The sequence below is a fragment of the Ranitomeya imitator genome, chromosome 1 (genome assembly GCF_032444005.1).
Source record: "Ranitomeya imitator isolate aRanImi1 chromosome 1, aRanImi1.pri, whole genome shotgun sequence".
Lineage (NCBI taxonomy): Eukaryota > Metazoa > Chordata > Amphibia > Anura > Dendrobatidae > Ranitomeya > Ranitomeya imitator.
The window spans coordinates 888,918,060-888,941,940 of record NC_091282.1 but is presented as its reverse complement, the minus strand read 5'-3'; the positions used below and the strand labels follow the sequence as shown (position 1 = coordinate 888,941,940).

The 23,881-nt window shown below is 43.3% G+C and overlaps 1 protein-coding gene across 3 annotated transcripts in view; it reads left to right on the top strand.

Moving 5' to 3' along the window:
• LOC138652940 (protein regulator of cytokinesis 1-like) overlaps window positions 1-23,881 on the top strand; it is a 124,752-nt gene that overhangs the window by 33,374 nt on the left and 67,497 nt on the right. For 2 of the 3 annotated variants that reach the window (XM_069743166.1, XM_069743163.1), the window contains exons 2-3: window positions 16,966-17,098; window positions 17,845-17,967. In XM_069743166.1, the coding sequence (XP_069599267.1) occupies window positions 16,966-17,098; window positions 17,845-17,967 (256 nt within the window). Of the gene's footprint in view, window positions 1-15,102; window positions 15,240-16,965; window positions 17,099-17,844; window positions 17,968-23,881 lie in introns of those variants that run through there. The other variant, XM_069743164.1, reaches the window with a different exon arrangement.

Below are 23,881 nucleotides of genomic sequence, written 5' to 3'. Positions count from 1 at the left end.
GGTAAGCTTGTTAATTTCTCTTGTGGAGACGCCAGTTTCAGCAACAGAAATTTAATCAATAGAATATATTGGATGCAGTAAATCTGCACGGATCAGTGATCACGTGCGGATTCACCTGCATTAAATAGAAGGCTGCTCTTTGGACACTGCGGACACACGTCCAAAGCGCTGGTACTTCTGGGTAGTATTCACATACCCTTAGGCTATGTGCACACGTTGCGGATTAGCCTTAGGAATTTCTGGTGCGGATTCTGCCTCTCCTGGCAGAAAACGCACCTGCGGATTTGTCGCGTTTTTTTGTGCGATTCCGCAGTGTTTTTGCTGCGGTTTTCATGCGGATTTGCTGCCTTTTTTTTACCCCTTCGGTTTTCTATAATGGAATGGGTACAAAAACGCTGCAGATTCACAAAAAAGTGACATCCTACTTCTTTTAAACCGCAGCGGATTTTCCACAAAGTGTGCACTGCATTTTTTTTTCTCATTGATTTACATTGTACTGTAAATCAATTGCGGATCTGCAACGTTTCTGCACCTCAAAAAACGCTGCGGATCCGCAGAGAATCCGCAACGTGTGCACATACCGTAAGGCTGCCGTCACACTATCAGTATTTGGTCAGTATTTTACATCAAGTATTTGTAAGCCAAAACCAGGAGTGGGTGATAAATCCAGAAGTGGTGCATATGTTTCTATTATACTTTTCCTCTAATTGTTCCACTCCTGGTTTTGGCTTACAGATACTGATGTAAAATACTGACCAAATACTGCTAGTGTGACGGCAGCCTTAATCTGCAGCGTTTCCGCAGCGGTTTTTCCACAACGTGTGCACAGCATTTTTTTTTTGTTCTCATTGATTTACATTGTACTGTAAATAAATTGCGGATCTGCAGCGTTTCTGCACTGCAAAAAACAGTGCGGATACGCAGAGAATCCGCAACGTGTGCACATACCCTTACTGTACTGTGAGTGGCAGCTGTAACCCCTCCTCTACAGAATGTGAGAGGTTCTGTTAGTGTAGTGCCCACTATTGCCACTTGGTGTCACTGCTACATAATATAAAGGTTGTTTATATACATCTTAGAACAGAGATCAACTGCAATAAAGGGCAGGGGGTCTTTTTCTTTCATACAAGGGAGTCTCCCAAGTATGTAAACAGGTGGGCTTTGCATTCATGTGTGCACAGTAACCATTGTAGCGTGTTCAGCAACTTTGTAAACTTTATTCAAGCTGCCATGTTGTGAACTTGAACATGTAAAATGCCAATTGGGGTCTTTTGTGTCAGAGCTACAGTACAGACCAAAAGTTTGGACACACCTTCTCATTTAAAGATTTTTCTGTATTTTCATGACTATGGAAATTGTAAACTCACACTGAAGGCATCAAAACTATGAATTAACATATGTGGAATTATATACGTAACAAAAAAGTGTGAAACTGAAATTGTCTTATATTCTAGGTTCTTCAAAGTAGCCACCTTTTGATTTGATGACTGCTTTGCACACTCTTGGCATTCTCTTGATGAGCTTCAAGAGGTAGTCACCGGGAATGGTCTTCCAACATTCTTGAAGGAGTTCCCAGAGATGCTTATCACTTGTTGGCCCTTTTGCCTTCACTCTGCGGTCCAGCTCACCCCAAACCATCTCGATTGGGCTCAGGTCTGGTGACTTTGGAGGCCAGGTCATCTGGCGTAGCACCCCATTACTTTCCTTCTTGGTCAAATAGCCCTTACACAGCCTGGGGGTGTGTTTGGGGTCATTGTCCTGTTGAAAAATAAATGATGGTCCAACTAAATGCAAACCGGATGGAATAGCATGCCGCTGCAAGATGCTGTGGTAGCCATGCTGGTTCAGTATGCCTTCAATTTTGAATAAATCCCCAACAGTGTCACCAGCAAAGCACCCCCACACCATCACACTTCCTACTCCATGCTTCATGGTGGGAACCAAGCATGTAGAGTCCATTTGTTCACCTTTTCTGCGTCGCACAAAGATATGGTGGTTGGAACCAAAGATCTCAACATTGGACTCATCAGACCAAAGCACAGATTTCCACTGGTCTAATGTCCATTCCTTGTGTTCTTTAGCCCAAACAAGTCTCTTCTGCTTGTTGCCTGTTCTTAGCAGTGGTTTCCTAGCAACCATTTTACCATGAAGGCCTGCTGCACAAAGTCTCCTCTTAACAGTTGTTGTAGAGATGTGTCTGCTGCTAGAAGTCTGTAGGCAATCAAAGCAAAAGCTAGCATGAAATGCCAAAGAGCATACAGGCTGGAATGAGATTATAAAATGCCTTTATTAATAAAAAAAGGGGCAAATAATTAGTTTAAAATACTTGTGTACACAAAAAGGTCATAAAATGTGTGTGTGTGTGTGTGTGTGTGTGTGTATGTATGTATATATATATATATATATGTATATGTATATGTGTATATATATATATATATATATATATATATATGTGTATATATATATATATATATATATATATATATATATATATATATATATATATATATATATATATATATAATATATATATACACAGCAGACCCAAGAATCTTATTAGGAAAATACTACTGTTACCGATTATATTATTTTTATATATACATTTTATGACCCTTTTTGTCCCGTTTTTGCGCACATAAGTATTTAAGACTAATTATTTGCCACTTTTTTTTATTAAAGGCATTTTATAATCTCATTCCAGCCTGTATGCTCTTTGGAATTTCATGCTCGCTTTTGCTTTGATTGCCTTCTCACTTTAGTGGTATATCCACTACTTTTCACAGAACATCATGACCTTTCCATTTTATATACTCATAAAAATATTGAACAGCGTATTTTGACTATAGTCCTGGGTGTATGTGTGTTCTTATGCTAGAACTCTGTGTGGCATTGACCTGGTCACTAATCTGAGCTGCTGTTAACCTGTGATTTCTGAGGCTGGTGACTTGGATAAACTTATCCTCAGAAGCAGAGGTGACTCTTGGTCTTCTTTCCTGGGGCGGTTCTCATATGAGCCAGTTTCTTTGTAGCGCTTGATGGTTTTTGCCACTGCACTTGGGGACACTTTCAAAGTTTTCCCAATTTTTCGGACTGACTGACCTTCAATTCTTAAAGTAATGATGGCCACACATTTTTCTTTACTTAGCTGCTTTTTTTCTTGCCATAATACAAATTCTAACAGTCTATTCAGTAGAAGCACAAAAAACAAAAGAGAAAGAGACGCAGCACCGCTGCAGTACACTCACCCCTCGTGTGTGGAGCTTGTCCGGAAAGCTGAGACTCCAAACATCCAGGCAATCAGTCCTAAGAGGGTGCAGCATCCATAGAAAGCCAGTCACAGTAAATGCCAAAGAAGAAAGTGGAGCGCACTCCTCAATACGGACGAAGAAGTAATCTTTATTGAGACATCTTACAAGGAATTATATATTCGCTATGTGGATGATATCCTGGTGGTATGGGACGGCTTGATGGATGACTTTAATGATTTTGTGCGCTTTTTATCCAACAATAATTCTATGAATATGAATTTCACCTCCCTGTATGGGAATCAGTCTCTAGATTTTTTAGATGTAAAAATCTCTATTATAGCAGGTGAAATTAATACAGAAGTGTACCGCAAGCCTTCTTCTTCTAATGCACTCCTCCATTATCAAAGCGCTCATCCTTTTTATACAAAACAGGCTTTGCCTTATAGTCAATTTTTAAGGGTAAAGCGAATTAACAACACGATAGCAGGTTTTAAGAAACAATCGCAACAACTATATAAGCGCTTTGAGAATCGAGGCTATCCACGCCCTCTTCTTGATGCGGCCCTGATGAGGGCGGATAAGGAAATCCCCAGCCTTAAAAAATCGGTGTCCCAAAAAAATACAAGTGAAGTTAAACCTTTTGTTTTCAGTTTTAAATTTGGCCCAATGGATACACATATCAGGTCCATAATAAGGAAGAATTGGCATATCTTGGGTAGGGATGAAGTATTAACAGATAGACTTGAGAAGGGCCCTTTGTTTGCTAGTCGCCGTAGTAGAAATATAGGAGACATCCTGGTACGTAATCGTATTACTACTGACCATACAAATTGGCTCAGCAGGGATACCCCCAAAGGCAACTATAGATGCGGACAATGCAATATTTGTACACAGCACATAACGGGTAACACGATACAGATAGGGCCAATCAAGCATGTCGTTAAAGATTTCATCTCCTGTAAAACGGCTTACTTAGTTTATGTCATTTTCTGCCAGTGTGGTTTCTTTTATATAGGTAAAACTATCCGTCCCCTATACATTCGTATAAAGGAACATTTTTCCTCTGTACGGACAGGTAAAGGAGTCCCCCGCTTAATTAATCACGTTAGATCATGCCATGCAAGTGATATTAAGACCTTACGTTTTGCAGGCATTAATCGGGTGTATCCACCTCCTCATGGCGGGGATATGCATCGACTTCTTTTAAAATGCGAAGCCCGCTGGATAATGCGTACCAATGCTACCGGCCCTATGGGGTTAAATGAACGCCTTGATATGTCGGTTTTTTTGTAAGTGGTCTGGAATTTATTGTATTTTGTACTTCCTCTCCCGTTTTTTCTTATTGTAAATGTATTTAGCACATCTCATGTTTGTATATATCTCTTTTTTATATTTTTTTTATTGTGTGATAAGCACTCTCTGTAGTGCTTGCCATTTTAACATTGGTCACGTATAACGTCTGGTGCACGGCTGATGAGGGGAGGTATTTTCACCTGTTTTGGGTCTTTAAGTTCCTCCTCCTCATCCCCGTCTGCCATAGGACCTGTTGAAGCGCTTGCTGCGCGAAACAGCTGTTGTCCCGTTCTTTCCCGAACACATTTTTCTCCCGTCCGCTCTTCCTTGTAAGATGTCTCAATAAAGATTACTTCTTCGTCCGTATTGAGGAGTGCGCTCCACTTTCTTCTTTGGCAGAGTCTATTCAGTAGGACTATCAGCTGTGTATCCACCAGACTTCTGCACAACACAACTGATGGTCCCAACCCCATTGATAAGGCAAGAAATCAAACTTAAAAACCTGACAGGGCACACCTGTAAATTGAAAACCATTCCCGGTGACTACCTCTTGAAGCTCATCAAGACAATGCCAAGAGTGTGCAAATCAGTCATCACAGCAAAAGGTGGCTACTTTGAAGAACCTAGAATATAAGACATATTTTTAGTTGTTTTCACACTTTTTTTGTTACGTATAGAATTCCACATGTGTTAATTCATAGTTTTGGTGCCTTCAGTGTGAATGTACAATCTTAATAGTCATGAAAATACAGAAAAATCTTTAAATGAGGTGTGTCCAAATTTTTGGTCTGTACTGTATATCTTAGATTTTCTGAAATTTCGTTAATCATAACACGGTTTGAACTTGGATTGCATTTCATAGGAAAATTCTCAACTTTCTCGAATGTTTTCTACTTGTGAATAATCTCACTATAGAATGATGGACTCCAAATTCTTTGTGACCATGGCCTTATAAGACTATTTCCTCAGTTTCTGCAGTGTTGCAAAGAGCTGCTGGTGAGTTTTTGGGGTGCTGCGTATTTTCGAGAGAAAAAAATGCAAGTACCGTAACCAATTTTATTTAAAGAAGTTGTCCACTACCTGGGACAACTCCTTGTCATACCCCATGTTTGGCCCTGATAAAATAATAAAACCTATATTTTCCTCCAGTGCCGTTGCCGTGGTGTCGGCACTCGCTTTCCTCAGGGCTTTTGTTGTGACATGTAAGCTTTGCACTCACTCAGAGCTGGAGTCATTGTCTCCTCCTTCAGACAAATTGAGCATTAAGAGCAAGTCTGGGCTGCAGCTGATCTAACTTCCTCTTCATGTTCAAAATGTCCATTTTTAATTTATTTTTTTTTTTTTTTGGTCATGCAACTTTTCATAAAAATGCAATTACGTGTGATCAAAAGATCGTATCTTCACCAAAATGGTATCAATACAAACGTCAGCTCGGCACGCAAAAAATAAGCCCTCACCCAACCCCAGATCACAAAAAAATGGAGACGCTACGGGCCTCAGAATATGAAGCAATTTTTTTTTTTTATTTTAAGAAACTTTGGATTTTTTTCTCACCACTTTTTAAATAAAGAACCTAGGCATGATTGGGATCTACAAACTCGTAATGACCTGGAGAATCATATTGGCAGGTCAGTTTTAGCATTTGGTGAACATAGTTTTAAAAAAAAATTGTGTGCAGCACTTTTTTATGTTTTCGTGCTTTTTTACGATCAAAACTATTTTATATAAAAAATAATTATTTTTTGCATCGCTTTATTCTGGGGACTATAACTTTTTTATTTTTTCACTAAGGCTACTTTCACACTGGCGTTTTTTGCCAGACATCGCAATGCATCATTTATGGCAAAAAACGCATCCTGCAAAGTTGTTTGCAGGATGCGTTTTTGCCCCATAGATTAACATTTGCGACGCTTTGCCACACGTCTCAACCGTCGTGCGACGGTTGCGCCGTGTTGTGGTGGACCGCCGGGAGCAAAAAACGTTAAATGTAACGTTTTTTGCTCCTGACGGACTGCTTTTTCCGACCGCGCATGCGCGGCCGGAACTCCGCACCCACCTCCCCGCACCTCACAATGGGGCAGTGGATGCGCCGGAGAATGCATCCGCTGCACCCGTTGTGCGGCGCTAACAACGCTAGCGTCGGAATCCGACACTAGTGTGAAAGTAGCCTGATGATGCGGTATGGTAGCTCATTTTTTGCAGGACAAGATGACGTTTTCAGCGGTACCATGTTTATTTATATCCGTCTTTTTGATAGCGTGTTATTCCACTTGTTCAGCGGTATGATAATAAAGTGGTGTTTTTTGTTTTTTATTTTTTTTACGGTATTCACTGAAGGGGGTTAACTAGTGGGACAGTTTTATAGGTCGGGTCGTTACGGACGCAGCGATACTACATATGTGTACATTTATTTATTTTTTTTGTTGTTTTTCTTCTATTTGGATAAATGTATGTATTGGAACAATATTTTTTATTTTTGTTTTGTTTTTGGGTTTTACACACACACACACACACACACACACACACACACACACACACACACACACACACACACACACACACACACACACACACACACACACACACACGAGAAGGTTGAGTGCAAAGCCCCCCAGGTACAGACCAGACATCAATCACAGGAATCCAAAAGACAGAGGCAGCACACCATAGAGGCAGCGATCTGACAGGCAGTGCTGCAGCCTTGCTGACGCCAGCTCTCAGCAGGCGCTTGCAAGCCACCTCCCTGCATTTCCCGGAAGGAGCCCCGCTGCCATTTTGGAACCAGGCCTGCAGGGAGGAGGGAAGCATGCAGGAAGCCCCCCTCCCTGCGCAATGCACCCCTATGCCGCCGGAATGCTGTGATCATGTTTGATCGCAGTATTCCGGGGGTTATTGTATTGGAGCGTTGTAATAATCAGCTGACACCCAGCGGCCATCGGCCGCGCTCCCCCCATGAGCGAAGCTGATCGCTTATGACGTACTATCCAGTCATTGGGAATTGAGTCCCAGGTCACCTGGACGGGATAGAACAGCATATGGCAGAAAGGGGTTAACCCGTCCTGTGCTTCACAGGAGCTAAGCAATGTGGAAAGAACAAATGAATATTTTAACTTTTTTTCACAAATTTTACTTTAGCTCCAAATTTATTTTCACAAGGGTAACAGAAAATGTAAAACAAATTCTAAGGATAATTTTCTCCTGAGTACACCGCTACACCATATGTGGGGAATGCTACTATTTGGGTATATAGCAGGGCTTGGAAGGGAAAGAGCACTGTTTGACTTTTTGATGCAAAAACGACTGGAATCTAGAGCGGACGCAATATCTCGCTTGGAGCAATCCCTGATGTGCCTAAACAGTGGGGAAAAAAACCACACCTCCGGCTTTGCTCTACGAATCTTTTCCTGCTTTTGCATAGTTTTCTGCGCCAGCGCATTCTAGTGGCGTCTCGCGCGTGCGCAGTATCTTTTGCCCAACAGTGGGCAAAGCATTCAACTCATTATTGCGCATGCGCCGGCATTTTCCTTGACGTTCTGTGCCCCGGAAGACTTTCTATTATTCCGGGGCACAGAGCATAGGGTCAAAAGCCGGCGCATGCGCAATAATGATTTCATGCTTTGCTCACAGTTGTTCAAAGCATACTACGCAGGCGCTAGAGGCTAATTGAATGCACAACCGCAGAAACTGATCTGTGCTATTCACTGATCTAGTTACGTCTGACATGCCGAGGAGCTGGGGGAGAGACAGCGATTAGGCCCCACCCATCAGACCAGACCGGGGTGATTGACATACAAAAATGGAGAGATTACTAAGGTATTTTGGCATCAAAGGTGGGGGATATGAAAGGTACTGATGTAAAGCTGAGCTCAGGCCCTATTGAACCATATTTTTATCTTATATTGAAAACACGGAGTGACAGGTTCCATTTAACCCCTTCCCGACCTTTGACGCATACGCTGCGTCATGAAAGTCGGTGCCATTCCGACCCATGACGCAGCATATGCGTCATGGAAAGATCGCGTCCCTGCAGGCCGGGTGAAAGGGTTAACTCCCATTTCACCTGATCTGCAGGGACAGGGGGAGTGGTAGTTTAGCCCAGGGGGGATGGCTTCACCACCTCGTGGCTACGATCGCTCTGATTGGCTGTTGAAAGTGAAACTGCCAATCAGAGCGATTTGTAATATTTCACCTAAAAAAATGGTGAAATATTACAATCCAGCCATGGCCGATGCTGCAATATCATCGGCCATGGCTGGACACACTAATGTGCACCCACCCCACCCCTCCGATCGCCCCCCCAGCCCCCCGATCTGTGGTTCGCTCCCCTCCGTCCTGTGCTCCGCTCCCCCGTCCTCCTGCCCGCTCCCCCCGTGCTCCAATCACACCCCCCATGCTCCAAACAAACACCCCCCGTGCTCCAAACAAACCCCCCCCCCGCACTCCGATCCCACCCCCCGCACAGCGATTTTTTTCCCCCCCGCACAGCGATCCCCCCCCCCCCCCGTGCTCCGATCCACCCGCCCGCACAGCGATCCCCCACTCCGTGCTCCAATCCAACCCCCCCCCCCGTGTTCCGAAACAACCCCCCCCCCCCCGTGCTCCGACGCCCCCCCCCCCCCCCCCCCCGTGCCCTGATCTCTCCCCCCCTTATACTTACCTGGCCTCCCGGGGACCGTCCGTCTTCTTTCCTGGGCGCCGCCATCTTCCATGCATGTGCAGTGCGCCCGCCGAATCTGCCGGCCGGCAGATTCGTTCGAGTGAATTTTGATCACTGAGATAGGTTATATCTCAGTGATCAAAATAAAAAAAAAAGTAAATGACCCCCCCCCTTTGTCACCCCCATAGGTAGGGACAATTAAAAAAAAAAAAAAAAATTTTTTTCCACTAAGGTTGGGGTAAGAACCAGGGTTAGGGGTAGGGTTATGAATGTGCACACATATTCTGGTCCTCTGCGGATTTTTCCGCTGCGGATTTGATAAATCCACAGTGCTAAACCGCTGCGGATTTATGGCGGATTTACCATGTTTTTTTCTGCGCATTTCAATGCGGTATTACAACAGCGATTTTCTATTTGAGCAGTTGTAAAACCGCTGCGGAATCCGCAGAAAGAAGTGACATGCTGCGGAATGTAAACCGCTGCGTTTCCGTGCAGTTTTTCTGCAGCATGTGTACAGCGATTTTTGTTTTCCATAGGTTTGCATTGAACTGTAAACTCATGGGAAACTGCTGCGGATCCGCAGCGTTTTCCGCAGCGTGTGCACATACCTTTAGAATTAGGCTATGTGCACACGGTGCGGATTTGGCTGCGGATCCGCAGCAGTGTTCCATCAGGTTTACAGTACCATGTAAACATATGGAAAGCCAAATCCGCTGTGCCCATGGTGCGGAAAATACCGCGCGGGAACGCTGCGTTGTATTTTCCGCAGCATGTCAATTCTTTGTGCGGATTCCGCAGCGTTTTACACCTGTTCCTCAATAGGAATCCGCAGGTGAAATCCGGACAAAAAACACTGGCAATCCGCGGTAAATCCGCAGGTAAAACGCAGTGCCTTTTACCCGTGGATTTTTCAAAAATGGTGCTGAAAAATCTCATACGAATCCGCAACGTTGGCACATAGCCTTAGGGCTAGGGTTGGGTTGGAATTAGGGTTGTGGTTAGGGTTAGGGGTGTGTTGGGGTTACGGGTGTGTTGGGGTTAGGGTTGTGATTAGGGTTACGGCTACAGTTGGGATAAGGGTTAGGGGTGTGTTGGAGTTAGAATTGAGGGGTTTCCACTGTTTAGGCACATCAGGGGGTCTCCAAACGCAACATGGCGCCACCATTGATTCCAGCCAATCTTGTATTCAAAAAGTCAAATGGTTCTCCCTCACTTCCGAGCCCCGACGTGCACCCAAACAGTGGTTTACCCCCACATATGGGGTACCAGCATACTCAGGACAAACTGCGCAACAATTACTGGGGTCCAATTTCTCCTGTTACCCTTGTGAAAATAAAGAAATGCTTGCTAAAACATCATTTTTGAGGAAAGAAAAATGATTTTTTATTTTCACAGCTCTGCGTTGTAAACGTCTGTGAAGCACTTGGGGGTTCAAAGTGCTCACCACATATCTAGATAAGTTCCTTGGGGGGTCTAGTTTCTAAAATGGGGTCACTTGTGGGGGGTTTCTACTGTTTAGGCACACCAGGGGCTCTGCAAACGCAATGTGACGCCCGCAGACCATTCCATCAAAGTCTGCATTTCAAAAGTCACTACTTCCCTTCTGAGCCCCGACGTGTGCCCAAACAGTGGTTTACCCCCACACATGGGGTATCGGCGTACTCAGGAGAAACTGGACAACAACTTTTGGGGTCCAATTTCTCCTGTAACCCTTGGGAAAATAAAAAATTCTGGGCTAAATAATTATTTTTGAGGAAAGAAAACGTATTTATTATTTTCACGGCTCTGCATTATAAACTTCTATGAAGCACTTGGGGGTTCAAAGTGCTCACCACACATCTAGATTAGTTCCTTTGGGGGTCTAGTTTCCAAAATGGGGTCATTTCTGGGGGATCTCCAATGTTTAGGCACACAGGGGCTCTCCAAACGTGACATGGTGTCCGCTAATGATTGGAGCTAATTTTCCATTTAAAAAGCCAAATGGCGTGCCATCCCTTCCGAGCCCTGCCGTGCGCCCAAACAGTGGTTTACCCCCACATATGGGGTATCAGCGTACTCAGGACAAACTGGACAACAATATTTGGGGTCCAATTTCTCCTATGATCCTTGGCAAAATAGGAAATTCCAGGCTAAAAAATCATTTTTGAGGAAAGAAAAATTATTTTTTATTTTCATGGCTCTGCGTTATAAACTTCTGTGAAGCACCTGGGGGTTTAAAGTGCTCAATATGCATCTAGATAAGTTCCTTGGGGGGTCTAGTTTCCAAAATGGGGTCACTTGTGGGGGAGCTCCAATGCATAGGCACACAGGGGCTCTCCAAACGCGACATGGTGTCCGCTAACAATTGGACCTAATTTTCCATTCAAAAAGTCAAATGGCGCGCCTTCCCTTCCGAGCCCTGCCGTGTGCCCAAACAGTGGTTTACCCCCACATATGAGGTATCGGCGTACTCAGGAGAAATTGCGCAATACATTTTAGGATCCATTTTATCCTGTTGCCCATGTGAAAATTAAAAAATTGAGGCTAAAAGAATTTTTTTGTGAAAAAAAAGTACTTTTTCATTTTTACGGATCAATTTGTGAAGCACCTGGGGGTTCAAAGTGCTCACGATGCATCTAGATAAGTTCCTTGGGGCGTCTAGTTTCCAAAATGGGGTCACTTGTGGGGGAGCTCCAATTTTTAGGCACACGGGGGCTCTCCAAACGTGACATGGTGTCCGCTAAAGAGTGCAGCCAATTTTTGATTCAAAAAGTCAAATGGCGCTCCTTCCCTTCTAAGCCCTGCCGTGCGCCCAAACAGTGGTTTACCCCCACATATGAGGTATCAGCGTACTCGGGACAAATTGGACAACAACTTTCGTGGTTCAGTTTCTCCTTTTACCATTGGGAAAATAAAAAAATTGTTGCTAAAAGATAATTTTTGTGACTAAAAAAGTTAAATGTTCATTTTTTCCTTCCATGTTGCTTCTGCTGCTGTGAAGCACCTGAAGGGTTAATAAACTTCTTGAATGTGGTTTTGAGTACCTTGAGGGGTGCAGTTTTTAGAATGGTGTCACTTTTGGGTATTTTCAGCCATATAGACCCCTCAAACTGACTTCAAATGTGAGGTGGTCCCTAAAAAAAATGGTTTTGTAAATTTCGTTGTAAAAATGACAAATCGCTGGTCAAATTTTAACCCTTATAACTTCCTAACAAAAAAAAATTTTGTTTCCAAAATTGTGCTGATGTAAAGTAAACATGTGGGAAATGTTATTTATTAACTATTTTGTGTCACATATCTCTCTGGTTTAACAGAATAAAAATTCAAAATGTGAAAATTGCGAAATTTTCGCCAAATTTACGTTATCACAAATAAACGCAGAATTTATTGACCTAAATTTACCACTAACATGAAGCCCAATATGTCACGAAAAAACAATCTCAGAACCGCTAGGATCCGTTGAAGCGTTCCTGAGTTATTACCTCATAAAGGGACACTGTTCAGAATTGCAAAAAACGGCAAGGTCTTTAAGGTCAAAATAGGCTGGGTCATGAAGGGGTTAAACCATACTTACTGCATCGCCTAATCCAAGCAATGCCCTCAACCTCCTGTAATAAAAGTAAAATATAAAACCAGCAATATACCATACCTGTCCGTCGTTCTGTCCCACGCAGTAATCCATATCTGGGGATATATAATTTTCAACCTAGCTAATTCTTTTCCATTAGGTCTACAATCGAATGATTAAAAACTGACTAGCTGAATCTTTCTGAACTTATTATAATTATTCATTATTATACTGCCATTTATTCCATGGCGCTTTACATGGGAGTAGGGGTTTACATAATAAAAACAAGTATACAGTAATCTTAACCCCTTAGTGACCGAGCCAAATTTTTGAAATCTGACCAGTGTCACTTTATGTGGTAACAACTCTGCAACGCTTCAACAAATCCCAGTGATTTTGAGATTGTTTTTTCGTGACACATTATACTTTATGATAATGGTAAATTTTGTTCAACATTTTTTGTGTTTATTTATAAAAAATATCAAGAATTTGAGAAAAATGTTAAAAAATTAGCAATTTTCTAAATTTGAATGATTATCCCTTTAATCCAGATGGTCATACCACAGCAAACCATTAATACATAACATTTCCCACATGTCTGCTTTACATCAGGACCATTTGTAAAATATTATTTTATTTTGTTAGCAGTTTAGGAGGTTTAAAAATGTAGCAGCAATTTTTAATTTTTTCAAAGAAATTTACAAAATTTATTTTTTTAGGGACTTATCCATGTTTGAAGTGACTTTAGGGGTCCCATATATTGGGAAACCCCCAAACGTGATACCATTTTAAAAACAGCACCCCCTGACATATCAAAAACTGCGGTCAGGTAGTTTATTAACCCTTCAGGTGCTTTACAGGAATTAATGCAAAGTGGTATGACAGAAATGAAAATGTGTATTTTTACCACCTAAATGTCTCTAACTTCTAAACAGATTACTACAGCCGTCAGACTCTAAGGCCACTATTTGGTCATGAATTGCCATGGCAAACATCAGGACCACACAATCATGATCTGAGGGCACCAATTGGGACAAAGAAGAAGCCCCCACACTCTGTTAACCATTTATAATGATGTAGTCACTATTGACAGCAGCATCTAAGGGGTTAAACAGATTTAGATGGTGCAAATACTGATCGTGGCTGGTACAGCAAGTTGTCAGCTATAGTGTAGAACTGACAGATGCTGGATTGTCATCTGTATGGGGAGGCTATTCTCTTATATCTCAGGTCAGTTAAAAGACGTATTGGCGGTCATTAAGGGGTTAAACAACACAGGTCACGACTAGTAGAGGAGGAGAGAGGACCCTGCCTGCGAGGGCTCACAATCTACTCTATGTAGAAACAAGAGCTCAATTTTCCCCCCTGTAAGAGTCAATTCACTGCAAAAGTCCCTGGCAGGTGGGAGGAGGCAGCATCTGGGTCAGGAGTTCAAGAGGGGAATGATAAATGCAGACTTCCTGTTTCTACATAGAGCAAGATTATAAGACGCATCGGACCATAAGATGCACCCCAAAATTTGGGGATGAAAATAGGAAAGAAATGTTTTAATAAAATGGTGATGTCTTGCCACTTTGTAGGGTAGCTTACCGGGGTGGTGAAGCGGGCTCCCAAGAGGCAGGGTTGCAGCTGCACGAAGCTGGCGGCAGGTGTGGTGCGAGGCTGCAGCCGGCCCTGGGCTTGCAGAAAATGTTGAGTCTCTGCACTTCCCATCCTTTTCACTGTGGTGAACATGGAGACATTGGCAGCAGGAGACAGGATTTCAATCTGTGCATACACTGCCTCCAGCGGCCATTTACCCTGAGTCCACCACAGTGAAAAGGATGGGAAGTGCAGGGAAACCCAACATTTTCTGAAAGCTCGGGGCCTGCTGCAGCCTCGCTCTGCCAAACGCCCACTCCTGACACCGCCAGCTTCCTGCAACAGAGACCCTGCTTCCTGCAACAGAGACCCTGCCTCCTGGGACCCCACTCCCGCACGCTTCCACCGGGTAAGCTACACTCAAATTATGACGCATCCCTATTTTCCCCAAAAATTTGGGCGGAGAGGGAGTGCATTTTATTATCCAAATAATACAGTAGCTGAGTAGAAAGGCAAAATGAGAAATTGTAAGTACGGTGTTGTGTAATATGATTGCAGTATATTAAGAGGATAAAAGATTTGAGTGCTCTAACAAATGGTAGGTAATGTGTGTAGTGTGAACATGAAAGTACTTGTCTTTCACTGTCATCTGCTCTGCATCACAACACATTGGAATGTACATTGGAGGACATGCGTGTTTTAACAGGCCACCTAGCTCCATGGGCCCAGTCGAAGTCACACACTCTGCGACTGCAATCAATACTCCCCTATCTATAAGATCCTTGCTCTGAGTCTGACATTGAGTGTTCTCCAGTCCTGGCAGAAATGCTGTGTGAGCCGGCAGGTCATAATTGTCATGCTATGCAGAAAAAGGACTGGAGTGGCGTGAGAAACAGCAGGGAGACAGTGACAGGTATGCATTAGAATTCACACTCTGTTAACAGAGGGCTATATTAAAAAAAAAATGCTGGAGTGGTCTTTTAGGCAGTGTGCCCACGTAGTTTTTTTTTTTTTTATGCATTTCCGACGCGTTTTTTGCTGCAGCCGAAAGGCATACAAACTGCTTTCCCATGCAATTCTGTTGGATTCTGCAGTTGCTGTGCCCATGCTTCAGATTTTCCCTCTGCGAAATTGCATAGCAGTAAAATCCGCAGCATGTTCATTATTTCTGCGGAATCGCGGTGATTCCGCCGCCTTAGGATTGCATTGAACGCTCACTTTACGCATGTGGCTATGCCCACCATGCGTAAAGTGAGCACTTCATGTGCGGATGGTACCCGGGTCTGGAGGAGAGGAGACTCTCCTCCAGGCCCTTGGGAACCATAGTTCGGTAAAAAAAAAAATTAAAAATAGGGATATACTTACCTTCTGATGGCCCCTGGAGTCATCCCGCCTCTCAGCGGTGCACGCGGTGGCTTCTGTTCCCAGGGATGCATTGCGCAAATCACCTGGGATGATATCGCGGTCATGTGACCATGACATCACAAATGTCCTTCACGCAAAGCATCCCTGGGAACGGAACATACCAGGAGCGCTACTGAGGAGGAGGGCCCTCGGAAGGGGAGAATAACCATTTTTTAATTTTTTTTTTAAATTATTTTTAACTTTCTATCTTTTCTATTGATGCTGCATAGGCAGCATTAATAGTAAAAGTTGGTCACACTTGTCAAGCACTATGCATGACGAGTGTGACCGACCTATAAATACTGAAGAAAGAGCAGCATCCGTTCCAGGTGAAAAACGTTACAAAATCTTTATTCTGCCATCACATCATACAATGTTTTGGCGAATCATGGCCTTTGTCAAGTACTTGGCCGAAACGTTGTATGATGTGATGGCAGAATAAAGATTTTGTAACGTTTTTCACCTGGAATGGATGCTGCTCTTTCTTCAGTATTTGTGAGTATTGGTCCAGTTGGATCCATGGACTTTAGAGCTTGCACCTTGATCATCGGAGTGCTGTCGGTTGATTGCTTTATAAGTGTGACCGACCTGTCAATCACTTTTCCAAGCAATGCTTCAAATTGCTTGTAAAAGCGCAAGCATTCTGCAATCTAAAAACGCTTGCAAAATTCCCGCGTTTTGCGGGAAAACGCATGCCAATTCCGCATGTTTTTTACCCATGGCAGGGAGTTGCGGAAATGCTGACATTTCCACAGCATTTCTGCAACGTGGGCACATAGCCTAAAGATGCATTTGCACTGCAATATTATCTTGAATAAGTGTTCCTAGGAATGCTCGTTCCATTATCGCGCAGTGTAAATGATCGGGTCGCCTGATGTGAAATGATCTTTTGGTTTGTACAATTTATCATTTTTCTCGAGAGCTTCTAGTCCTGTGTAAACAGAACCGGTCAGCCTTTGTGCACTGAATGAGCGATCATAGATAGTGTCGTGATCCTCTGAGGCCGGGTTGGTCTTAAACTGGGTATAAAACGACAGCCAACTGGCAAACATGTATTTAAAAGACACAAAGAAATGATGGCATTGTGTGATGGAAGATCGCTTAGCATTTTTATTCTCTACAGTGTTTATACTTGGACTATGTATACATGTGACACTTTTTTGCTGAAACACCTTTATTCTATTGGATATATACAGGTTTTGATTGTAAAATGTTACTTTTCCTCCCCAATCTAGTGAGATCTTGGCTTCCTCGGTTATCTCGAGCACAAACCAAGCCCTAGCGAGTCTTATGGACATTTGGGATGGGCTAGGTATCAAAGAAGAGATGCGTCTGCAGAGGATTGAAGAAGTGAAAAGACACATTGAGGTAAATGTCTTACTGTTGGACACTGTCAAATCGTAATAGAAATGTCAATGTACACCAACATAGCGCAAATAAAAATTACTGCTCATCCTGCAAATAAACACTTCTCCATATTCTTTATTCTGTTAGTCTGTGAAAGTCTGATTGCACTTGGATGTCTTTTGAGTGCAATCTGATATACTTTATAATAATCTTATATAGCGCTAACATTCTGCAGCGCTTTACAGTTTTTCCCCACATTATCGTCACTGTCTCCAATGGGGCCCACAATCTAAATTCTCTATCAGTAGGTCTTTGGAATGTACTCATTGACTTGCAAGACCGAGTGCTAACTGCTTTATGGATGCAAATCGTGCACGCTGCATTTATTTATTTATTTATTTTCTGTCGTGTACGATCTGATGTTTTATCAGATTGCATGTGGACCGAAGATATGGTCATTTGCAAGAGCCCTTAGAACCTTTAGATTACCAGCACCTACAATAGTACTAGTGACTGTGCCTAGTAATACAACTGATCCATTCACTGGAGCTGCTGCTAAAGAGTTATGCTTGGTAAATACTGAAGAGGCAGTTGGCATCTCTACCTAAGTGGTGAAAGGGTTGCCCCCTGCCCACCTCCCCACACTTGTGATATTGATTATCTAACTACCAGTAACCCCTTTTAATCTTCTGGATAAAGATTATTTTCCTCCTTCCCTTATATTCTCTCATGTGCTTTCTTAAACCATAATATTTTCTTTTTTGTAGAAATTGTTTAACCGAATGATAAATGAAGAAAGAGAAATGAAAGACCGGATTGAAACAAGTATTCAGTTTTGTAGAAAAGAGTTGAAAGCTCTCTGCCACGATTTATCTGTGGAGGAGTACAAGGTGAGCAGTGTTGACTTTCTAAGGCCACGTTCACATTAGCGTTGCGCGCCGGTGCGTCGGCGACGCAACGCACGACGCACAAAAAACGCACGCAAAAACGCTGCGTTTTGCGAGACGCGTGCGTCGTTTTTTGACGAAAATCGGACGCACGAAAAATGCAACTTGTTGCATTTTCTTGCGTCCGACGCTAGCGTCGAAAACGACGCACGTGTCGGAAAACGCAACAAAAAAAACGCACGCGTCCCCCATGTTAAACATAGGGGCGCGTCGCCGACGCAACAGCTACGCACATTAGCGGAACGCTAATATGAACGTAGACTAACTTAACTTTGGAATTTAATTTATTTTCACGTTGTCTTAAGAATATTAACCTCTTAGTGACGGAGCCAAATTTTTTAAAAATCTGACCAGTGTCAATTTATGTGGCAATAACCCAGTGGTTTTGAGAATGTTTTTTCGTGACACATTATACTTTATGATAATGGTAAATTTAGGTCGATATGTTTTGTGCTTATTTATAAAAAAAATATCAGAAATTTGAGAAAAACGTTAAATTGGCAATTTTCAAACTTTGAATGATTGTCCCTTAAATCAGATAGTCATACCACAGAAAAGCATGAATAAATAACATTTCCCACATGTCTGCTTTACATCAGCACCATTTGTAAAATGTCATATTATTTTGTTCGCTTTTTAGGAGATTTAAAAATGTGGCATCAATTTTCTTTTTTTTTTTTCATGGAAATTTACAAAACGTATTATTTTAGGGGCTTATCCATGTTTGAAGTGACTTTATGGGTCCCATATATTGGGAACCCCCAAAAGTCATGCCATTTTTAAAACCGCACCCCCTCACATATTGAAAACTGCTGTCAGGTAGTCTATTAACCCTTCAGGTGCTTTTCAGGAATTAATGCAAAGTGGCATGATGGCAATGAAAATGTGTATTGTTACCACCTAAATGCCTCTAACTTCTGAACAGGTTACTACAGCCATCAGACTCTAAGGCCGCTATGTGGTCGTGAATTGCCATGGCAAACATCAGGATCACAGAATCATGATCTGAGGGCACCAATTGGGATAAAGAGGAAGCCCCCACACTCCGTTAACCATTTATAATAATGTAGTCACTATTGACAGCAGCATCTAAGGGGTTAAACAGATTTGGACGGTGCACACACTGATCGTGGCTGATGCAGCAAGTTATCGGCTATAGTGTACACCTGACAGCTGCTGGATCGTCACCCGTATGGGGAGGCTATACTCTTACATGTCAGGTCAGTTAAGCGATATATTGGAGGTCATTAAGGGATTAATGAAAAAAAAAATGTGATCTTGTCTGTTCTGCCCCCCCCAATCGTCTATTTCCAGAGGTGCTGGCAATCCAACAAGTTCCACATCCAGCTCAGTACTTTTAGTATTGGCTGTGTCACATATTAGTTTGATTCAATTCATTCGAATGGGATAAAGCGAAAAATGTAAAATGCGTCTGAAAGCTCAGGGCTGGGCCAGGCAAGGGAATGTGATGCTCACTGGAGCAATGTAACCCTTTCAAACAGGTGACTGACTGGGGTACTGAGTTGGACTCTGTCTGATCTAACATTAACCCCTTATGGACACTGGATGTACTGTTAAATCCAATGTTGGTTCCATGCCTTTGATGTATGCTCAAGAGCTGAGTCTGCAGATGGCTCTATTATTCAGCCATCCTTCTGCCTCCAAGAGTTGGCAGTGTAGCTTTGTCAATGCCTGTTAAATGCCTCTGACAACAGCATTTTTAGTGCACTTTTCCGGTGAAGTGCTGTTGGAACTACGCATTGGTGTCCTGCAATGCAATTGTGGAGTGCCAATGGGTTGCAAGCAGTCTGCTGAACACTCCTGCCATGATGCTCCTATTAAAGACTGCCTATTGCTTGTGTTCATAGGAGACCGTGATTTTTGCCATAGTCGGGAATGCTAGGGTATTTGCTGTATAAACTACAAGCGATCAGAGATAGATTATTTATATATATATATATATATATATATATATATATATATATATATATATATATATATATATATATATATATATATATTTAAGAAAAGAAAGGTACTACTTAAAGCAGCAAACGGAATTGAACATCTGTGTGTAGGTTGAGAACCAAAAACAAAGTGGGTCACTGTGCTAAATGAATATATACTAAAGATTTAAAAAAAAAAAAGGCCAAAAGAGATGGAGGACACTGAAATGGCAAACAATTGGGGATCAAAAACGTACTACAGAAAAGTGAGACTGGTTATACAATTGTAGACTTGTCTTCAGTGTACTTCCTACAAACCATATCCTATGCAAGATTCAAAGAAGCTTTATTGGCAGGACCAAATACACATCAGTTTTGCCAAAGCAAGTGTATAAAGGCAATAGGGATAGGGACTGTGGGGATGTTGGGTAGGAGCTGTAGGGAAGGTGGATGGGGGCAGATCCAGGGTAGGGGCTATAGTCCATGGCATAGGGGAGGTGGATGGGGGCAGATCCATTGTGGGGGCTATAGTCCATGGCATAGGGAAGGTGAATGGGGGCAGATCCAGGGTGGGGGCTATAGTCCATGGCATCATAGTTCTCTTTCTTGCAGTCTGACATTCGCTCACATACCGCGCTGCTATCTCCACCGCTCTCTCTTCTTCTCCCAGCAGGATATATGTTTTCTCTTCCTCCTTCATGTTGATGAAGTCCGGGAAGAGATGTGAGAGTCTCCTGAAGTGAGTGTCCCTCACTGCTGAGTATTTGGAGCAGTGTAGCAGGAAGTGGGTTTCGTCCTCTATGGCCTCCTGATCACAGTGTTGACACAGTCTTTCCTCCCTGGGCTTGTAGTTCTGCCTGTGTCGGCCACATTCGATGGCCAGACTGTGGGCGCTGAGTCTATATCGGCTCAGGATCTGGCGGTCTCTGGGGTCCGGGAGTTTCTCCAGATATGGGGCCAGTCTGTAGTCTCTCTGTAGACTCCGGTACATGATCAGTTTCTGTGAGCTGATGATATCCTTCTTCCAGTCACTGACGTACCTCTCCTGGCCTTCGTCTGTCATCTTCCTGATTCCGGCTTGTCACGTTGTTGTGATTGGTGTTCTGGTCCGGTTGGGTTTGGCTGGGCTGTTCTGAGGGTTCTGGTTTTTCTTTCACCTACATGTATCAGGGCTTTATGGTGATGGGAGCTTGGATTGCTCCTATGCAGGTGAGCCCGGAATGACAGCGCCCTCTTTAGAACTGTTAGGTGTTGAGGGAATCTGCCCAGCTCGGCCCGACAATATTAAAACAGTATAGTAATAGTAAATAATATTGGAATTTGTATTTCTTTAGCATTTTTGCCACACTTGGAATTTTTTTTCACACTATTCAGTAAATCACATGATAAAATAAACGCTGTCATTCATAAATGCAACTCGTCCCGCAACAAAAGAACAAGCCCTCATACACGTGTTGACACAAAAATAAAGTTGCCTCTTAAAAGAAGGAAAGGAAAAGGACAAAAGCCCCAAAAAACTGGAAAGACTCCTGGTCAGGAAGGGGTTTTCCACATTCTAAAAGTGATGCCCAGATGATTGCATAGTTGGAAAACCACAAATACATTAGTTGCCCTTCCCGGCCTGGGTCCAGTGCTGGCTCTCGGTGGGTGCTCCGATCTTTGTGTGTTGGCTGCAGCAGTAAAGTCACAACTACACTGAGCATCACTGCTGCAGCTAATCAGCTGTGCAGCTCTGCTCATGTAGACCGCATGAGCTGCTAAGCTCAGTGATTGGCTGCATCGGTGATGCCCTCTGTAGTTTTGACGTTCCTGCTGCAGCCAATACAAAGACCGTTGCCAGCACTAGAACTTGGGAGGGCGAGTACTATCTGTGTTTACTTAACTGCAGTCCTTTCGGCACCACTTTTGCGAAATTGAAAAACTTACTGGCCTTTTTAACCTCCATAAGAAATATTTTTTTATGGCGTTGTTCTCTAGTGTAGATGCCAGAATCTTATCTACTAATGGAGTTCACGATAAAAAAATTAAATACTTAATTACATATCAAATTCTCTTAACTCTGCAGATTAGCCCTTTGTGCAGGTTGGGGGGCAAGGGTGGGGGCTTATTTTCATCAAGGGGCAAGATTGCAGAGTAAAATGACACTTTTTTTCAAGTTATTAGAGGCAGTTAATTTGAGATCCCAGCATTATAATAGATGAGGAATGGCAGCACAGCTGTTTCTCCCCCCTCGGTGAACATGCCCACTATAATCGCCCATATCAATATTTTCTGTCAGGTGACTGCTGCAGATGCAACAAACATTAGGGGGAAAAAGAGCGGGTCTCAATCTTGGTGAAGAAGAAAAAAATCTGTGACATTCCTTTATGTAACCTTTATGTAATTCTATGGCATATACAAAAGTATAACTCAAAAAGCTTGAAGCTGTATGAGGGATTTTGCACAATGGATAGAATGGTGAAAAGGTTAAGGTTATCAGAAAATAGTGACAAGCAAGTTCTACATATATTTATTTTTTTCCTGTTTAACTCTCTAATACAGCTCTGGCAAAAATTAAAAGACCACTGCAAAATGTTCAGTGTGTCTGATTTTTCTCTTTATAAGTATACTAGCTATTAAACCCGTTCTACGCCCGGGTGACGAGCATTTATATTAGTATATAGTCTCCATCCTGTTATATGCTGCTCCCATACTGCGCCCCCATCCTGTCATGTGCTGCTCCCTCTAACCTCCTGGGCTGCCGGGTAGGCATACTGCGATGTCCTGGGCTGCGTAACTCTGTGGGGTCCAGACTGCGCAGGCGCGTCGCACTTGCACAGTCTAAGGCTTCAGACAGAGTGACGCTCCTACCGTTATAGAATAGATTTTTGCGTAAATTGTTTTTATTCTATAAACTTCTGACATGTCTCCAAATTTCCAATCAATAAATTTTATATATATTTTTTTTTCTCTAACAAATGGTCAAAATGTAAAAAAAAACAACAACAAAAAAAAATAACCCAGTGCTTTCAGACCTCAAATAATGCAAATAAAACAAGTTCATAATCATTTAGAAACAAAAATACTAATGTTTTAACTTGGGAAGAGTTCAGAAATCAATATTTTGTGGAATAACCATGATTTTTAACCCCTTCCCGACCTGTGACACAGCGTATGCGTCATGAAAGTCGGTGCCAATCCGACCTGTGACGCATATGCTGTGTCACAGAAAGATCGCGTCCCTGCAGATCGAGTGAAAGGGTTAACTCCCATTTCACCTGATCTGCAGGGACAGGGGGAGTGGTAGTTTAGCCCAGGGGGGGTGGCTTCACCCCCTCGTGGCTACGATCGCTCTGATTGGCTGTTGAAAGTGAAACTGCCAATCAGAGCGATTTGTAATATTTCACCCATTATAACGGGTGAAATATTACAATCCAGCCATGGCCGATGCTGCAATATCATCGGCCATGGCTGGAAATACTAGTGTGCCCCCACCCCACCGATCGCCCCCCCAGCCCCCCGATCTGGCCGGTACACTGCTCCGGCTCCCCTCCATCCAGTGCTCCGCTCCCCCCGTGCTCTTGTCCGCTCCCCCCGTGCTCCAATCACCCCCCCGTGCTCCAATCACCCCCCCTGCATTCAGATCCACCCCCCCGTGCTCCGTTCCACCCCCCCATGCTCCGTTCCAGCCCCCCCGTGCTCCGTTCCACGCCCCCCGTGCTCCGTTCCACGCCTGCCGCGCTCCGATTCCCCCCCCGTGCTCCGATCCCCCCCGTGCTCCGATCCCCCCCCCCCGTGGTCCCCCCCCACCCCATCATACTTACCGATCCAGCCGGGGTCCCGTCCGTCTTCTCCCTGGGCGCCACCAACTTCCAAAATGGCGGGCGCATGCGCAGTGCGCCCGCCGAATCTGCCGGCCGGCAGATTCGTTC